The sequence below is a fragment of the Chelonoidis abingdonii genome, chromosome 8 (genome assembly GCF_003597395.2).
Source record: "Chelonoidis abingdonii isolate Lonesome George chromosome 8, CheloAbing_2.0, whole genome shotgun sequence".
Taxonomy (NCBI): Eukaryota; Metazoa; Chordata; order Testudines; family Testudinidae; genus Chelonoidis; species Chelonoidis abingdonii.
In genome coordinates, this window is record NC_133776.1 from 24,847,994 (window position 1) to 24,863,935 (window position 15,942).

Consider the following 15,942-nt stretch of genomic DNA (forward strand, 5'->3'; position numbering starts at 1 on the left):
AAGGGAGTTGCAGCGCTGACTGAGCTCTGTAAGTGTGGACACCTGGTAAGTTGCAGCGCTGTAACCCCCTCACCAGCGCTGCAACTTGCAAGTGTAGCCAAGCCCCTAGATACTTAAGAACTGCCTAGGGAACACTGAGGCACCAACACAGTATTCAGAACAAACATTAAGAACAGTCCCAGTTCGTCACACCATCACTTCAGGTTTTCCCTATCTCTTATTTCCTTTAAGGTAAATCTTTAAACTGAAAATAAGTGTCACTATTGCCAGCCCTGACTCTATAGATGACATAACTAGTTTTGGGGGCCATTTTTCTCTCCATGCATGTGTATAACTTACAATGATATACTAATGGAAGTTATGGGCGCATATTAAGAGGACAATAAACTCTATATTTCAAAAACAGAATTCAGAAAGGGAATATAAGGTTTCAACAGTCATCATCACGTCTTCATTGTTCTATTGCCCCAAGCAATGAGCATGATATTAAACTCTATCTTATACTCATCTTCAATTGTATGGTAAAAATTCAGTTGAATGTGTTTGTTTTTTTGGCATCTCTACTTATTTGCTGTGAATAAATGCATAAAAAGGTGCAAAAATCTGGTTTTGTCAAGCTCCAGAATTAACATCTCATAAATCACAATATGCTAAATAAAACAGTCCATTTGATTAGTTGTTATTGGGCTTACAGTTATGCATTGATAGGTTGATAGGCAAAAACGTTTGTTTATCTGGATATTATTTCTTCTTTTATCGTTTTCTTTGGAGTATTAAAATATATTGGTATTGGATGCAGCTATACCCAGGTGTAGGGAAGGGCATTTTTCTCTCCACTTTGCCAACAATGAAGTGCTGCAAAATTAACATTATGATCATAGCAAAATCTTTTGCATTCAGCCTTTAATCTCTGTCTAGCGATTACCCACTTAAAAACTTTGCATAAAGAATACTATAGACATGCTTGGACTGGAGAAGTTAAATCTGGCTCTGTACACAGTTCTTGACAAGTGACTAGGACTAAAGAAAACAATAAAAACAGTACCAACTAGAAATACAGTATCACCTTTTCCCTCCAGTTATCTTCATTCAGAATCTTCTGTTTTAATGCTTCCTGCAGCTGCTCTGTTTTGTTCTGATGAGAAATCTGCATCAACTCCCTAGAAACCACAAAAACCTGTAACTAAAAGAGGTATTCTGCCTAGATTAATTTTCTTGCAGTTAAACCCTTTGCAGCAGGGACCAATCTTTTACTCTGTGTTTTTTAGTACTTAATACAATGGGGCCCTTCAATCCTGACTGGGGCCTCCAGGCACTATAGTAATCATTATTTATATAATACTGTTGTATTCTGTCATCTGCCTTTTTTTTTAAACACACAATATTATATCTGCTTACAGTTCCACATATCCTGATATAAAGTGCAAATATTTTAATATTTTCTCAAGTTGATTTTCACGTATTTTTATGTGACTATAACAGATATAATAATAAAAACAAAGGCAATTACAGTTAGTTGAACTCAAAACATTACTGCGCTAATTTCAATACTGCAACAAGTTTTGAATCAGCACCCCTGAGTAGTGCTGAGTAAATTCATAACTTAGCTAATATTTAACTAAAAGGAAAAATATTCTTAAATGATGCCAGTAACTAATGTGTAATACAGTTGGTAAAAAACAGTTACTAACCTTTCCGTAACTGTTGTTCTTTGAGATGTGTTTTCATGTCCATTCCCCGTTAGGTGTGTGCATGATGGTGGAGGGCCTTGAGGCTCGGGCGGAGCAGTCGTCTGTGATCTTGTGAGATCAGGTCCGGGAGGGGAGAGAATGGCAACAGGGCCCACTACTGATGTGTCCAACAACGTGCAGAACAAGTGCTGACGCAGCCAAGCAGGGACTATAGGAATAACTCTTGCTTTGTCCTGCTTGACTTTCAGCAGGAACTTGTGCACAAGAAAAATGGGAGGAAACGCACAGAACAAGTGCTTTGTCCATGGGACTGGGAAGACATCTGTGAGCAAGCCTGGGTTGCAACCATGTAGCAAGCAAAACTGCTGACATTTCCTGTTCTGTGTGATTGCAAACAGGTCTACAATGGTAAACCCCCACCTCTGGAAGATGGACTTGGCTACATCGGGGTGAAGAGACCAGTTGCGATAATAAGAGAAAAATCTGCTGTGAAAGGGTTAAAAGCCAGTCCTTGGAGAGGGCTGGGGCTGAGAGCTGGGAAGAAAAGGCTGATTGGGGAAGTAGCCACAGCTCGGGCCACGCCCCAATCAGGCCACTTCTGGCCCTTTAAAAGGGCTCTCCAGCTGTGGAGAGAGATAGGCCTGGCTGCCTAGGAGCTGAGCAGGGTACCTAGAGTGGAGCAGGGCTGGGGGAAGGCCAAAGGAGCTGGGGAGCTCCAGCCTGGAAAACCCCCAGGCTGCAGGCCTTGCTAAAGGCTGGGAAGGGTACTGGAGTTGCAGAAGTGCAGCCCAAGGCAGGCAAAGGCAGCAGGTCCAAACTCCCTTGCCGGTGATGAGTGGTTTACAGACTGCAGTCCGCCCCAGTGAGCGGGGGCTAGATGGTGACTGGCAGTAGCCACTGAGGTGAGGTGGGGATAGAGGGTTGGGAGTTCCCTGGGGAAGGGAGATTCAAAATGTGGGGACACTTCCAGAGGACAGCACCCCAAGATAAAGGGGCACTGGGGTCTGGGAGGGTCATGGGGGCCTGCGGCAGGTGAGACATCAGCTGAAGAGGGCGCTCCAAAGGCTGGAAAAGATAATTCCTGGGACAACTAGGAGGAGACGCTGTGCCGGTGAGTTGTTGCATGGCTACGAGGCCTAGGGACTTGAGGGTGGCCCTAGAATCCTGGAATTTTGCATCTGTCTGTTCCTAGAAGAGGGAAGTCCCTCAAACGGAAGATCCTGAAAGTCTTCTGAATCTCAGGTGGTAGGTCTGAGGGTTGGAGTCAAGAGCACCTTTACATGATTATTGTCCATGCCATCATTCTAGCAGCTGTGTCAGCTGCTTCCAGGGAAGCCTGGAGGGAGACCCTGGCTATAGTCTTTCCTTCCTCCATCAGAGCAGAGAAATTCTTGTCTCGATTCTTGGGGCAGTTAGTCCTTGAATTTAAACATGAAGTCCCAGATGTTATAATTGTACCTCCCAAGCATTGCTGCTGGTTGGAGATGTGGAGCTGTAATCCACCAGGAGAATAAATCTTTCTACCAAACAGTTCCAGATTCTTTGAGTCTTTCAACTTGGCGGTTGCAACCTACAGCCCTTGCCCCTTTATTGGTTGCTGTGACCAGAAGGGACCCGGGGGTGGAGGGTGGGAGGGAGGACAGGATGGGAATATAGGTACTCATACCCGTTGGAGGGAACAAAGTACTTTCTCTCTGCTCTTTTCGAAGTGAGTGGCAGAGAGGACAGGGTCTGCCATATGGATCTGAGCAGAGCCATAACAGCCTCATTGAAGGTATGGCCACCTTTGATGGAGTGCTCCACAGTCAAGATGTCAATCAGGCTGTAGGAGGATTCTTTAAGCATATCCATTTCCAGCACTAGGTTAGAAGTTACCCTTTTCAATAGCTCCTGGTGAGCTCTAAAGTCACCCTGAGGTACCCCAACCGCTCAAACCTGACACAACTTTGTCTGAGGAGGAGGAGGAGGAGGAAGTGTGCACTGGCAGGCGGCCTTCCTTCTCTTCTTTTGCACCAACCACATCATGTAGCCCCAAATCCTGAGTACTGGTACCGGAGTCCGAGTTGGGTGCTGAATGGAGCAGCGGAGGGGCCCTTCTCTCAGACGCCACTAAGTATGAATGGCTGAAAGACAGTCTCGGTAGGTTCCAAAAAGGCCATTGGACCTGCATAGGCCACTGCCCACTGGGCCAAGTGCTTAGAGGGGCAACCACACCAGGATATGATGGAACATAAGCTGGGTTCTGGGACTCGCCCCTAGGCTGGATGCACAACTCCACCTCCAACACCCTAGGGGGTGGTACCCCTCACTTCCACCAGCCGGCAGTCAGAATCCAGGAAATGGTGCCAGAGCAGGGAAATATTTGCTGACATCAGCAGGGTTGGTTTTCCTTTGGTCGGTAATCGAAGGACCTGGTGCTTGATTAGAGCTCAGGGCAACATGCTCTTTTCTGCTCAACATACTCGCCAATGCCAGGAGGCACAGGGTTTGAAGCCTGGAGGCTGGGGCATGCCCAGCCCCAGGGGTGGAGGATTTTCCTCTAAACAAAGTGAGGGTCCAACTATTTACTCTACTACTAACGGAAATAAACTGAAGGGAGCAAAATTGGAAAGGAAGTTGGGAATAAGAGGAACCACTGATGAACGCCTTGCTGAGGCAAGAGAAGCTGTTCCAGTGATTGTCACAGGTGGTAAGAAGGAACTGAGAAGGTGTGGGGTCGGTTGAGCCCCTTACATCTGCACATGAGCATGTGGCACCAGATAGTGCTAGAGCCGGCCCAACGGATACCACCAAGGGAAAAATTTCTGGCAACTGTGCACAAAGCATGCACACATCTAACATGGAATGGACATGAGCAAGCACTCAAAGAAGAACTGCCAGATTTGTATGCAGGAACTTCTGATCCAGAAGAATCTTTTAAATCCAAACTCCTGGAATCTGAAAACAGGTTATACCTCTCAGTGTACATCAATAGTATGAAAACTCCCTGTCTTGTTCAAAAGCCTTTTTTCTGAATAAATGCCACCTATTCCATTTCAGTTAGATAAACAGGGTTCTTATGACCTATTAAGTCTTTGGCCCTGGTAGTTTATTTCCAGAACAGTTTTAATGTTATTTCTATTGGGGATGGATAATCCTGTGATTAAAGCATAGGAATAAGCATCAAGAGCTATGGATTCATATAGATTAAGGCCAAAATGGACCATTACACATGTAGTCTGACCTCCTGCATATCTCTAGATAGTGGCTCTCAACCTTTCTAAACTACTGTACCCCTTTCAGGAGTCTGATTGGTCTCTCGTGCCCCCAAGTTACATCTCACTTAAAAATGATTTGCTTACAAAATCAGATATAAAAATACAGAAGTGTCACAGCACACTATTACTGACCAATTGCTTACTTTCTCAATTTTACCATAGTTATAAAATAAATCAACTGGAATAGAAATGTTGTACTTCCATTTCAGTGTACAGTATATAGACCAGTATCAACAAGTCATTGTCTGTATGAAATTTTAGATTATACTGACTTTGCTAGTGCTTTTTATGTACCTGTTGTAAAACAAGGCAAATATCTAGATGAGTTGACGTACCCCCTAGAAGATCTCTGCATACTCCCAGGGGTACGCATAACCCTGGTTGAGAACCACTGTCTCAGGCTATTACATTTCACGCCGTTACCACTATACTGAGCCTAATAATTTGTGTTTGGCTAAAGCATATTTTCCAGAAAAGCATCCAATTTTGATCTGAAGACATCAAAAGATGGAGAATCTATCACTTTCTTTGGTAGTTTGTTCCAGTGGTTAATCACCCTTACTGTGGAAAACTGAATCGGTTTCTAGCATTGCCCAATTTTTCAAAAGCGGATTATAATTCTGTGTCTCAATTTTTGGGAGTCCATCTTTAATCACCTTCGAGCTGATCTTTCAATATGCTGAACACCTTCTGCTCAAAGACCCTAATTCAAGAAAGCACTTAAGCCCATGTTTAAGTCCTCCCGGTTCATGGTTTCACTTTAGAACAGGGATGGGCAAACTTTTTGGCCCGAGGGCCACATCAGGTATGCACAACTGTATGGAGGGCTGGGTAGGAGAGGCTGTGCTGCCCCAAACAACCTGGCCCCTGCTCCCTATCTGCCCCCTCCCATTTCCAAACACACTGACTGCCCCCCTCAGAACTCCCAACCCATCCAACATCTCGCTACTTGTCCCCTAACTGCCCCCTCCCAGGACCCCTGCTCCCTATCTAACCCCCCTGCTCCCTGTCCCCTGAGTGCCCTGACCCCTATCCACACCCCCACACCCTGACAGCTCTCCCAGGACTCCCACCCCCATCCAACCGCCCTCTGCCGCTTGTCCCTCGCCCCCTGACAGCTCCCCCGGGACTCCTACCCCCTATCCAGCCGCCCTCTGCTCCTCGTCCCCTGACCCCCCCCTCCCGGGACCCCCCGCCCCTAACTGCCACCTGGGATCCCACCCCCTTTTCCACCCTCCCCTGCTCCCTGTCCCCTGACTGTCCTCCTGACCCCTATCCACATCCCCGCCCCCTGACAGGCCCCCCAGGACTCCTACTCCCAACCCTCCCTGTTCCCCATCCCCTGACTACCCCCCTAGAACCTGTGCCCCATCCAACTGACCCCCCACTCCCTTACCCTATCTCCCCCACCCCTTTACCAGCAGCAGGAGCTCGCAGCCATGACACCTGGCCAGAGCCAGCTGCTCTTCCCACATCACCCAGCAGGAGCAGCGGGCCAGAGCAGGGCAGCGTGGCTGCGGGGGAGAAGGGGCAGTAGCAGAGGGGCTGGGGACTAGGCTCCCCAGCCGGGAGCTCAGGGGCTGGGCAGGATTGTCCCGCAGGCCACAGTTTACCCACATCTGTATTAAGCCATTCTACTGGAATACAAACATAGCTTTAATTAAAATACTGTATGGCATGGTTCTTCCTTTTTTAACTAATGTTATGACTCTTTAGATTTTTGCTGTAACAAACTCATGACTTTTCTCATTTTTTGCCATGGCCAAATGTCAGCATTACTTGCAAACAATATATAGAAACGGCCTTATCCCATGACAGAAACAAGACTGATAAAACTGTGCAATGCTTTAATAACATCTTGTTTTTTCAGTTGCTTCTGAACTAAAGGTGCTTTTTAATTTAAATTGCAAGAAATGTGAATATCAATAACTACTACATTTTTGTTTAAAAATGCATTATGCTTTTTTCTGATAGATACTGTAGCATGCTCTTTCCATTAGGCACATACTAAAACATAGTGTTATAATGATCTTACTTTTTTGATAAAAGTAAGGAAGTCTGAAGATTTGACTTTTAGGGGACTTTTTATTTCAAGATATCCTCAGAAAGAAAATCTGGGCAAAAATCAAGCTATGCAAAACTATGCAGGGTGAGTCATTTCTGATTACCTTTCTTGTTTCAGCATTACCACTTCTTCCTCTCTCTGTCTAAGAAGAGTTTTAATTGTTTCCAGTTCACTCTCTGAGCAACTGGTTCTTCTTTTTAGATCTTCTTCTTGCCTTTCTTTCTCTGCCACTTCTTCCTGTAAACGTTTGCATACTTGTTGGCAAACTAGCAAAGACTCTTCTTTTTCTTTTAGATCTTTAGTAAGTCTAAAGAATAATAATAATCATAATAATAAAAAATCACCAAAATATCACAGCTGATGGATTTTCTTTATAGATAAAAGATATCCTGAGATAACTTTTGCTTGTAAAAGAGAATATTACACAAAGACAAAAAATAAGGGAAAAAGAAGGCCGAAGAACATCTTTGTGAAGTTAACTAGAATGATCCTTCAAATACAATAGGAAAAAATATAAGTTATAAGTACCGAAAGACCTGTGATTAAAAAAGAGCAATATTAAAATAAATAAAAATAAAAATAATTTGATCTCTCTCATTTGTATATAAAATATAAACAATTCTGAAAGAAACCTGGATTTAGACATTCCATTTTCATACTCCAGCTTTTGCAGTTCACTTTGACAGATGTCAACTTCCTTTGATTTCATCCTAAAAATGTAACAATTCACAAAGTATACGTTAGCCCCAAGAAATCAAAGCCTTTACTCATTAAATGATTTGGACTTCATTTGTTAACTGTTCCACACTTTTTATTTTAGTTGAATACCACGAAAAATGTCCCTATAGGGAGATTTATTAAACTGGTGTTGTCATGCTCTCTGTACACCTCTGAATAGACAGGTCATATATACTGAACCCACATACACACACATTTTTAATCCTGTCTCAAAGAGGCCTAGCAGTGAAGCATACGTGTAACTTTAAGCACATGAGTAGTCCTGCTAAGTCATTGTAAATGTAATGGAATGTGTGCTTTGCTGGAATTAGGGACTTAAACCAGAACTAAGGTATGAATGTTTGCAATGCCCTCTCTCTATCCCCAATTGGTGGATGGTCCTTAGGAACTATTGGGATCCCCAGTTTGAGTAATCCTCAAGTTTAAAATTTTTAATTTAAGATTTGTAAGTGGAGGCCTATGTGAAAGAAACTAGTGGTCTCACTCTGGTTCCTAGCTATGCTAGTAATTAATTATTATTAGTATAGTAGTACTTAGAGGCCCCAACCAAGGTTCGGGCCCCATTGTCCTGGACACTGTACAAATCAGTAAGAGACCGTCCCTGACCCAAACAGTTTACAATCTAAATAGGCAAGATGGACAAAGGATCGGGGGAAAGGAATATAACGTGTAATCAGAATGAACAATATTAAGGTCTGCAAATGTCATCTTACTTCCACAATACTATTTTTTGTTTTTGTTTGTTATTTGCGCATGTGTGTGTGTGTGTGTGTGGGGATTTTGTTGAAAGGGGATTAAGTAAACAAAAAGACAAAGAAAGGGGACAGTGACTTTCACAGGGTGGCTGTACTTTTAAGGGGAGTTGGGATCAGCTGCCTTCCAGCTAGGGATCAGGTGATTATAAAAGCCCTCAAGTGTCTCAGTTGAGGTAGAGCACTGCAAGAAGCAGGCTGACTCTGGAAGGAAGTCCCTACGTCAAAATTCAGGTTGGTTCCTGTAGGAGGCCCTAGAGTAGGGTTTGACTCCCAGGCAAGTGGCCTGCGAAGTGAAATCCATAGGAAATAGATAGGTCTTCTACAGAAGACTCTGGGTTTGGGGGAAGGGATGATTGCTGGGCTGTACTCATTTTATGTGGAAGACATAAAACTGAAGTCCTGAGAAAAGGGCCTGAACCGGACTGTGGGCATGGTATCACCCCTTTTTTGGCTGAGGGGACAGGCAAACAGCCACAGGGAAACTAAAGAGAGAGGTTAAGAGTGATCAGGGAAGGAAAGAGAGGGAGACAAAGAGGGGAATGTGGAGTGCAGGTGAACTGAGGTTGAACTGAAGAGACTGTGATGGAGAGGAAAGGAGAGAGTTGGAATGAATAGTCAATTAACAGAGAGGAAGGAATGTCCAAAGTAAAAACTGCAGAAAGCAGTACGATTATGAGGTATGCCATCAGCATTCAGACATCACTGCTGCAGCTCTTAGTCTGTGCTCCTGCTGCCTTGAATCTATGGCTACAATTTCTTTATTTCCTATGCTTACACGGGTAGGGGAGGCTGCTTGCAACAAAGGGTCCTTGGAGGTTCTCTCCTGAACAGTTCTGGGTCTGAGAAGGTGGGTGGAAGGAGGGGGAAATGCCAACTGGGTCTCATTTTCCCCTTCCTCCACATGATGGTGTGGCCATACCTGTGCAGTTGCTTGTCACTGCTCCTGACAGCTTGTGGCTCTGGGTTCCTAGTGTATTGATAGCAACATCACAGAAATCACTAATCACCAGCACAACTGGCAACCAGTATTGATAGTACAACCAGAGAGATGATGGATTGAATGGTCACAGAGACTTTACCAGTCTCTCAATTGTAAAGGAGGATCTTTCAGAACAGGGTTTAGGGCAGAAAAGAATTTGGAGGAATGAACGGAAGTTTGTACTTAAAGGGGACTTCAGTTTCCAGGGCAACTTGGCAACTTTCAGGAGCACTAAATTAACTTCTAAAATATTCCTGACTTGCTACTTTTTTTAGCATATTTCCCTATACTGTACATACATATCAAAGGCTGATAATTGACTGACTTACTTTACAACAGTGTTCAGTACATTATCTCGCTCACAGTGCATATGCTTCCCTCCCTCCACCTCGACACAAATCATACAGCTTTTAACTCTGACCATATGGAGTGGCTAGGAATGATATTTTGTGTTGAAGTAGACAGTGTGGAAAGATTTTTAGGTGATGGTTATGTTTAAGTGTGTTTTGTTGGATGTTTTGTTTTTGAAGTTGAAATAGTTTGTAGTATTGTTGATCATTCTGGGAAGTCACTGTCTGAAGTGGTGCTATTTGGGTGATCTAAGGTGTACTGATGTATTTTTTCAATAGTTGATGTTTGTGGTGGGAGTTAAGGTTGAAGGTTTTAGATGGAACTGAAGGGAGGAAAGATTTATGTTATGGGTGAGAAAATGTGAAGAGGATAAAATTATGGTTGTAGGTTGCAAGGGTTGGGTGAGATTTAACTTGCAATTTCCTGTTTTTTTGTGGTTGGTTAATGTTACGTGCACTAGAGAAACCTTAACATTCAATGGTTTTGTCCGAGGGATTTTTTTAAAATAAGAAATCTATATCAACTCTGACAGCTATCTGTGTTGATCATATGTATTCTTGTCCCTGTTCCAGGTTACAAAGGTCCGAAGTCTTCCGTAAGTACTTGCTCCACTGTCCACACACTACTGCACTCCTTCCGCATGGCTCCCTTTACATAGCTCACTTTCTCTCCATGCTCCTCAATCACAGCCCTGCTTCTTTCCATGTCCTCCCACAGTACTCTTCCTGGACATGATCCTCTATCCACATCCCTGCTCTCCTACCATCCTCACTCACCCTCAGGCTCCCTCTACATTTTCACTCACCTTTGGTGCTATTGAAGATGAACCAAGGTAGGAATTAAGGGGAGAAAAACAGGTATGTATGTGAGATGGAGAAAGGCGTCTCAGTGGCAAATGAGTAGGATGTGTGTAGGAATGCCTCGGATAGGGAGTCAAGTACCTCTGTTTTGAGGCACTGATGCAACAAGGATTCCCCTGGGACATGAGGAAGCAATATCTAGCAGCCCTAGGTATGCTGATGCCTCAGTACAGAGACACTGGGCTCTCTGCTAGGTCAACCCTCCCATTCATATTCCAAATCTTCATATAATCATGCACTCCTTGCCTTCCACATTCCCAGTCATCCCCTTTGGGGAGACAAAAGGAAGAGAGATCAGGGATGGGAGTGGGTAGGGCTGCCTGAAGATTGTTGCTTCAGTTTCAGTTAAGACATATAGCAGCATTTTTAAACGTTTCCTCTGAAAATGTTAGTACATCTCTTACTAAAAAACTTCCATGAAAAATTCAGTTGTCCCATGACAAGTTCCTGGGTCAGATCTAGAGACCCCTATCAATAATTAAAAATATAAAACAGAGGGAACTTAGTCCTGCTTTAAATTCATGTCCACACAGGGAATTTTACAAAAATTTCCTACTGATGGGAGCCCCAGAAAAAATTCCCATGGTTGCATATGCAGTGTAACTGCAGCCATGTGACCTGAAGAAGAGCTCTGTGTGGCTCGAAAGCTTGTCTCTCTCACCAACAGAAGTTGGTCCAATAAAAGATACTACCTCACCCACTTTGTTAGCTAAACCTGTAAGGTTTACACTAGGTCTTCCATTAACAGGAAATTTTTAGGTATAACTCCCTAGAAGGTGCGATTCCCAACACAGCTTTTCCTAAGCCTCTATAACATATATTACACACACACACGCCACGTATGTGAAGCAGAGCCACCCAGAGAATTCAGGGCTTGGCAGGGCCGGGTCTTTAGCGGCAATTCAGCGGCAGGTCCCTCTCGGAGGGAAAGACCCACAGCCGAATTGCCACCGAAGAATGAAGCGGCGGCGGTAGAGCAGCCTAAGTGCCACCGATCGCAGCTTCCCCACACCCCTGCCGTTTGCGGCGCTTGTACTCACCAGGCAGCACTCTGAGGCTTTGGCAGCACTTCAGCGGCGGATCCTTCATTCGCTCCAAGTCTTTCGGTGCACTGAAGGACCCACCACCGAAGACCCAGAGCGAGTGAAGGGCCCGCCACCAAAAACCCGGAGCGGCTGGTGAGGCCCCTGTGGGGCGTGGGGCAAATTGCCCCACTTGCCCCCTCCTCTGAGCGGCCCTGATGTGGAGATGCTATCCATTGGACAAACTGCAGAGCTATGCGATTCATGAATTTGTCATGCAGCTCTGAGACTCTAACCGCATCTTTGCCTGTCCATCGATCAGCCTTCCCCAATCTTATTGTAACTTTCCAAACTTCTGAGTAGCTTCAAACAACTGCCATTAAAAAAAAACAAAACAAAAAACAAAACAAAACAAAACAAACAAACAAAAAAACCACTTGCCGGAGAAATGTGTCCTCCTCCCAGTCATATACAATTTTTCCCACTTGAGGCCTGGATAAGCAAGATTCAGTCTTGGACCAGTAACATCTTTTCTATATTTAGAACTATTACAGCTGTTAGCTACATTATCTCAGTCCCACTCACTGAGAAATGAGAACATTATTTCCTTAGAAAAGGGAAATTTCCAGCTTCCCAAAAGGACTGTGGAATCTTTTCTTATCCAAGATAAAATAATTTAAAACTGTCACAGAAAAAGCTATTTTAGGCTATTGTTAGAGGTTTTCATGGAATCCCTCTGAGCAGTGTACAACTGAATTCACAGTAACTAAGATACCTAGCTTTGCAAATTGAGGGGTTAAAAAAACAAATACAAAGAAATAATACCAATACAAATTCTAAAAATCAACTAAAACATTCCTGAAATAGTTCTATAAAATATGGCATGTAGAGAATATATTATGATATAGTATGATAAGAAGTTTGATTTAAATTAGTTTGGGATGATCTCACTGACACCCCTGACCTGATCAAGGCCCACTTAATTCAACAGAAAGACTATAATTGATTTCAATTGCCTTTGCATCAGCCTTCACAGCTTTGCTACTCATGAGTAATGCAGATGTTCCAAATTCATGCCGATAACACTCTTATACTACACCAATATTATGCACTCTCTCTCTCTCTCTGCAAATATACATACATGCACAGATATGTATATATCAGTATTTCTCTATTGGATGAGGAGATAAACGTAGTAACTTTGTTGAGAATTATGAAAAAATATAATAATGTTGCCTAATTCCCACTGAAGTGATGCTGAGTACTCAACACTTTTGAAAATCAAGCCACTTATTTAGGTGCCTAAATGCTGAGTCAAGAGCCAAACTTTAGGCACCCACTTAAAAAAAATCTTGGCCCATATCTTTCCCTAGGAAATCAGGATAAAAATGAAATGTTAAAAAAAAATCACAATTTTAAACATTCTGTTCCAAAACACTGAGAGGAAAAATATTTTTTTTTAAAAAAACCTCTTCACTTTTTTCATGTCTACCAACCTTACATAGGAATTTTCTAGGAGACAAAACTAATTGGCCAATTAATTCATCTAGATATCAATTTCTATCAAATGTCACATGAAAGTAAAGACCATTTAATTTACAAATGTTTTAAGTGCTCATAGCACTATTAAATAAGGAAAGACTGAATTTATTAGTGATGATTGAACAAAACATTGTTCAGTAACATTTACTGATCATTACTTGAGGGGAATGAGCCACTATGATATTTAACATCAACTCACAATCCTGTTTCAGATAGGAGTTTGTCACATGGCCATGCAATGCAACGGTCAGATCACTGACTGAATGATGCCTAGATTTAAAACCTTTAAATTGCACTCTCACAAAACAATAGTTTGTATTTTAGACACAGTAACTGTTTATAGTTCAATATGTTCATCGTTTTTAAAAAAGAGCTGTCTACTCCAGGTGTAAAAGGAGATTTGTAATTTACATCTTTTTGAGTCTCCGAGTCAAAGCTACAAGAAGGAAAATAAGTTTCTAGGCAATCTCTTTTGAATGGTGAGAGACAGATAATAGACAAGTGACTTTTGTTAGTTACTGAGGATGAGAATAGTATCCCATCAAATAAGTGGTTGCATTGTAAGAATTTTAAAACATGTCATTACTGCTAGAAACATAAATGGAGGGTGAGATTAAATTAATTTTCTTTTTCCCATACTATGAAAAAGGAAGGTTGGAAATTTTATAGATTTATCTTAAAGACCAGCATGGAGGATAGACAGAATCTTTGTTAGAGGTGGACAAGATTGCAGTCTTTACACTGAGCTTTATATTAGATAAGGAAACATACACCATTCTGCACCATGTTTCTTCTCCATCTTCTGTACTACATTTTATGTATTTATTTGCTTCGAAATGATGTCTTGGGTATTCTACTCCTTAAGTATATTAGCGCCAGTAGTTCAGGTTTTGTTAAACATCTTTATTAATGATCTGAATGATGGGATAAACTGCACTCTCAGCAAGTTCGCAGATGACACTAAGATGGGGGGAGAGGTAGATACGCTGGAGGGTACGGATAATGCCCAGAGTGACCTAGACAAACTGGGGGATTGGGCCAAAAGAAATGTGATGAGGTTCAACAAGGACAAGTGCAGAGTCCTGTACTTAGGAAGGAGGAATCCCATGAACTGCTACAGAATGGGTACTGACTGGTTAAGCAGCACTTCTGCAGACAAGGGCCTAGGGATTACAGTGGACGAGAAGCTGGATATGAGTCAGCAGTATGCCCTTGTTACCAAGAAGGCCAACAGCATATTGGGCTGTATTAGTAGGAGTATTGCCAGCAGATCCATATTCCCCTCTATTCGGCACCGGTGAGGCCATACCTGGAGTTTTGTGTCCAGTTTTGGTCCCCCCTCCAACTACAGAAGGGATGTGGACAAACTGGAGAGAGTCCAGCAGAGGGCAACAAAAATGATTAGGGGGCTGGGGCACATGACTTACTAGGAGAGGCTGAGGGAACTGGGGTTATTTGGTCTGCAGAAGAGAAGAGTGAGGTGGGATTTGATAGCAGTCTTCAACTACCTGAAAAGGGGGGTTCCAAAGAGGATGGAGCTTGGCTGTTCTCAGTGGTGGCAGATGACAGAACAAGAAGCAATGGTCTCAAGTTGCAGTGGGGGAGATCTAGGTTGGATATTAGGAAACCCTATTTCACTAGGAGGGTGGTGAAGCGCTGGAATGGGTTACCTAGGGAGGTGGTGAAATCTCCATCCTTAGAGATTTTTAAGAATTGGCTTGACGAAGCCCTGGCTGGGATGATTTAGTTGGGGTTGGTCTTGCTTTGAGCAGGGGATTGGACTAAATGACCTCATGAGGTCTCTTCCAACCCTAATGGTCTATGATTCTATGATCTGTTCTAATAAAAGCAAAGAGACACACCAATCCAACTACATTATATGACATTAAAAAGTGAACGTGTATTTTTCCATTTAAGATTTAACAGAATGCAAATAAATTAATAGTATTGTTAAATACTCTGAAATAACAACAAAGCAGCATGGACAGGTAGAGACAAACCCATGCTCTCACTTAAGTTAGTGGGAATTTTGCCATTGACTTTAAAAAGGGGCAGGGTTGGTGCAAAACGTATTTTAGATTATGTTTTGTTTTTTAAATTTAAAATTTCCATTGCTTGCACACATATTTGCACTTTTTACAAGCCATGGAAAATATTTTGTTCTATAAAAAAAAATTCAAAACTGGAATAAATTAGTATATTACACTAATAAAAAGAACTATTACCATCTCACATTTTAAAGTCAGAGATAACTAGTAGCGTCAACAATCTTTTTTATGGATTTTCCTGAAATTTAAACAAGGTTTCTTTTATGATATGTAGTTAGTTTTCAATTCCTGTATTCAGAGATTCTGCTTATAACAAGTTACAAATATTTAGAAAGCTTAGCAATCAAGTATTTTAATGTTAATGCAGGTTCTCAGAATGAAAAACACATTTAATAAATGTAGTTAATTATACAGTGAAAAAACCTTCCAACTGTACTTTTAAAAATCTGAATGTAATATGGGTATATTTTAGCAAAATGACATATTTCTTTTTAAATATAAATATGAGATTTAACCATGGTTATTAATTGGTGAAGTAATACCATAACAACAAGAAGCCTTCAAAATTTCCAGCTCTTATGCCTACTTAATTGTTACTTTTCTGGATATTTTTGATTCTGGGCTTACTTATAAC

The 15,942-nt window shown here is 42.3% G+C and overlaps 1 protein-coding gene across 1 annotated transcript in view; it reads right to left on the reverse strand.

Annotated features, from left to right (window-relative positions):
* LEKR1 (leucine, glutamate and lysine rich 1) overlaps positions 1-15,942 on the reverse strand; it is a 136,482-nt gene that overhangs the window by 32,497 nt on the left and 88,043 nt on the right. The window contains exons 8-10 of the mRNA XM_032805522.1: positions 7,646-7,723; positions 7,117-7,320; positions 1,067-1,160 (exon numbers count right to left, since the gene is read on the reverse strand). Coding sequence (XP_032661413.1) covers positions 1,067-1,160; positions 7,117-7,320; positions 7,646-7,723 — 376 coding nt within the window. The remainder of the gene's footprint in view (positions 1-1,066; positions 1,161-7,116; positions 7,321-7,645; positions 7,724-15,942) is intronic.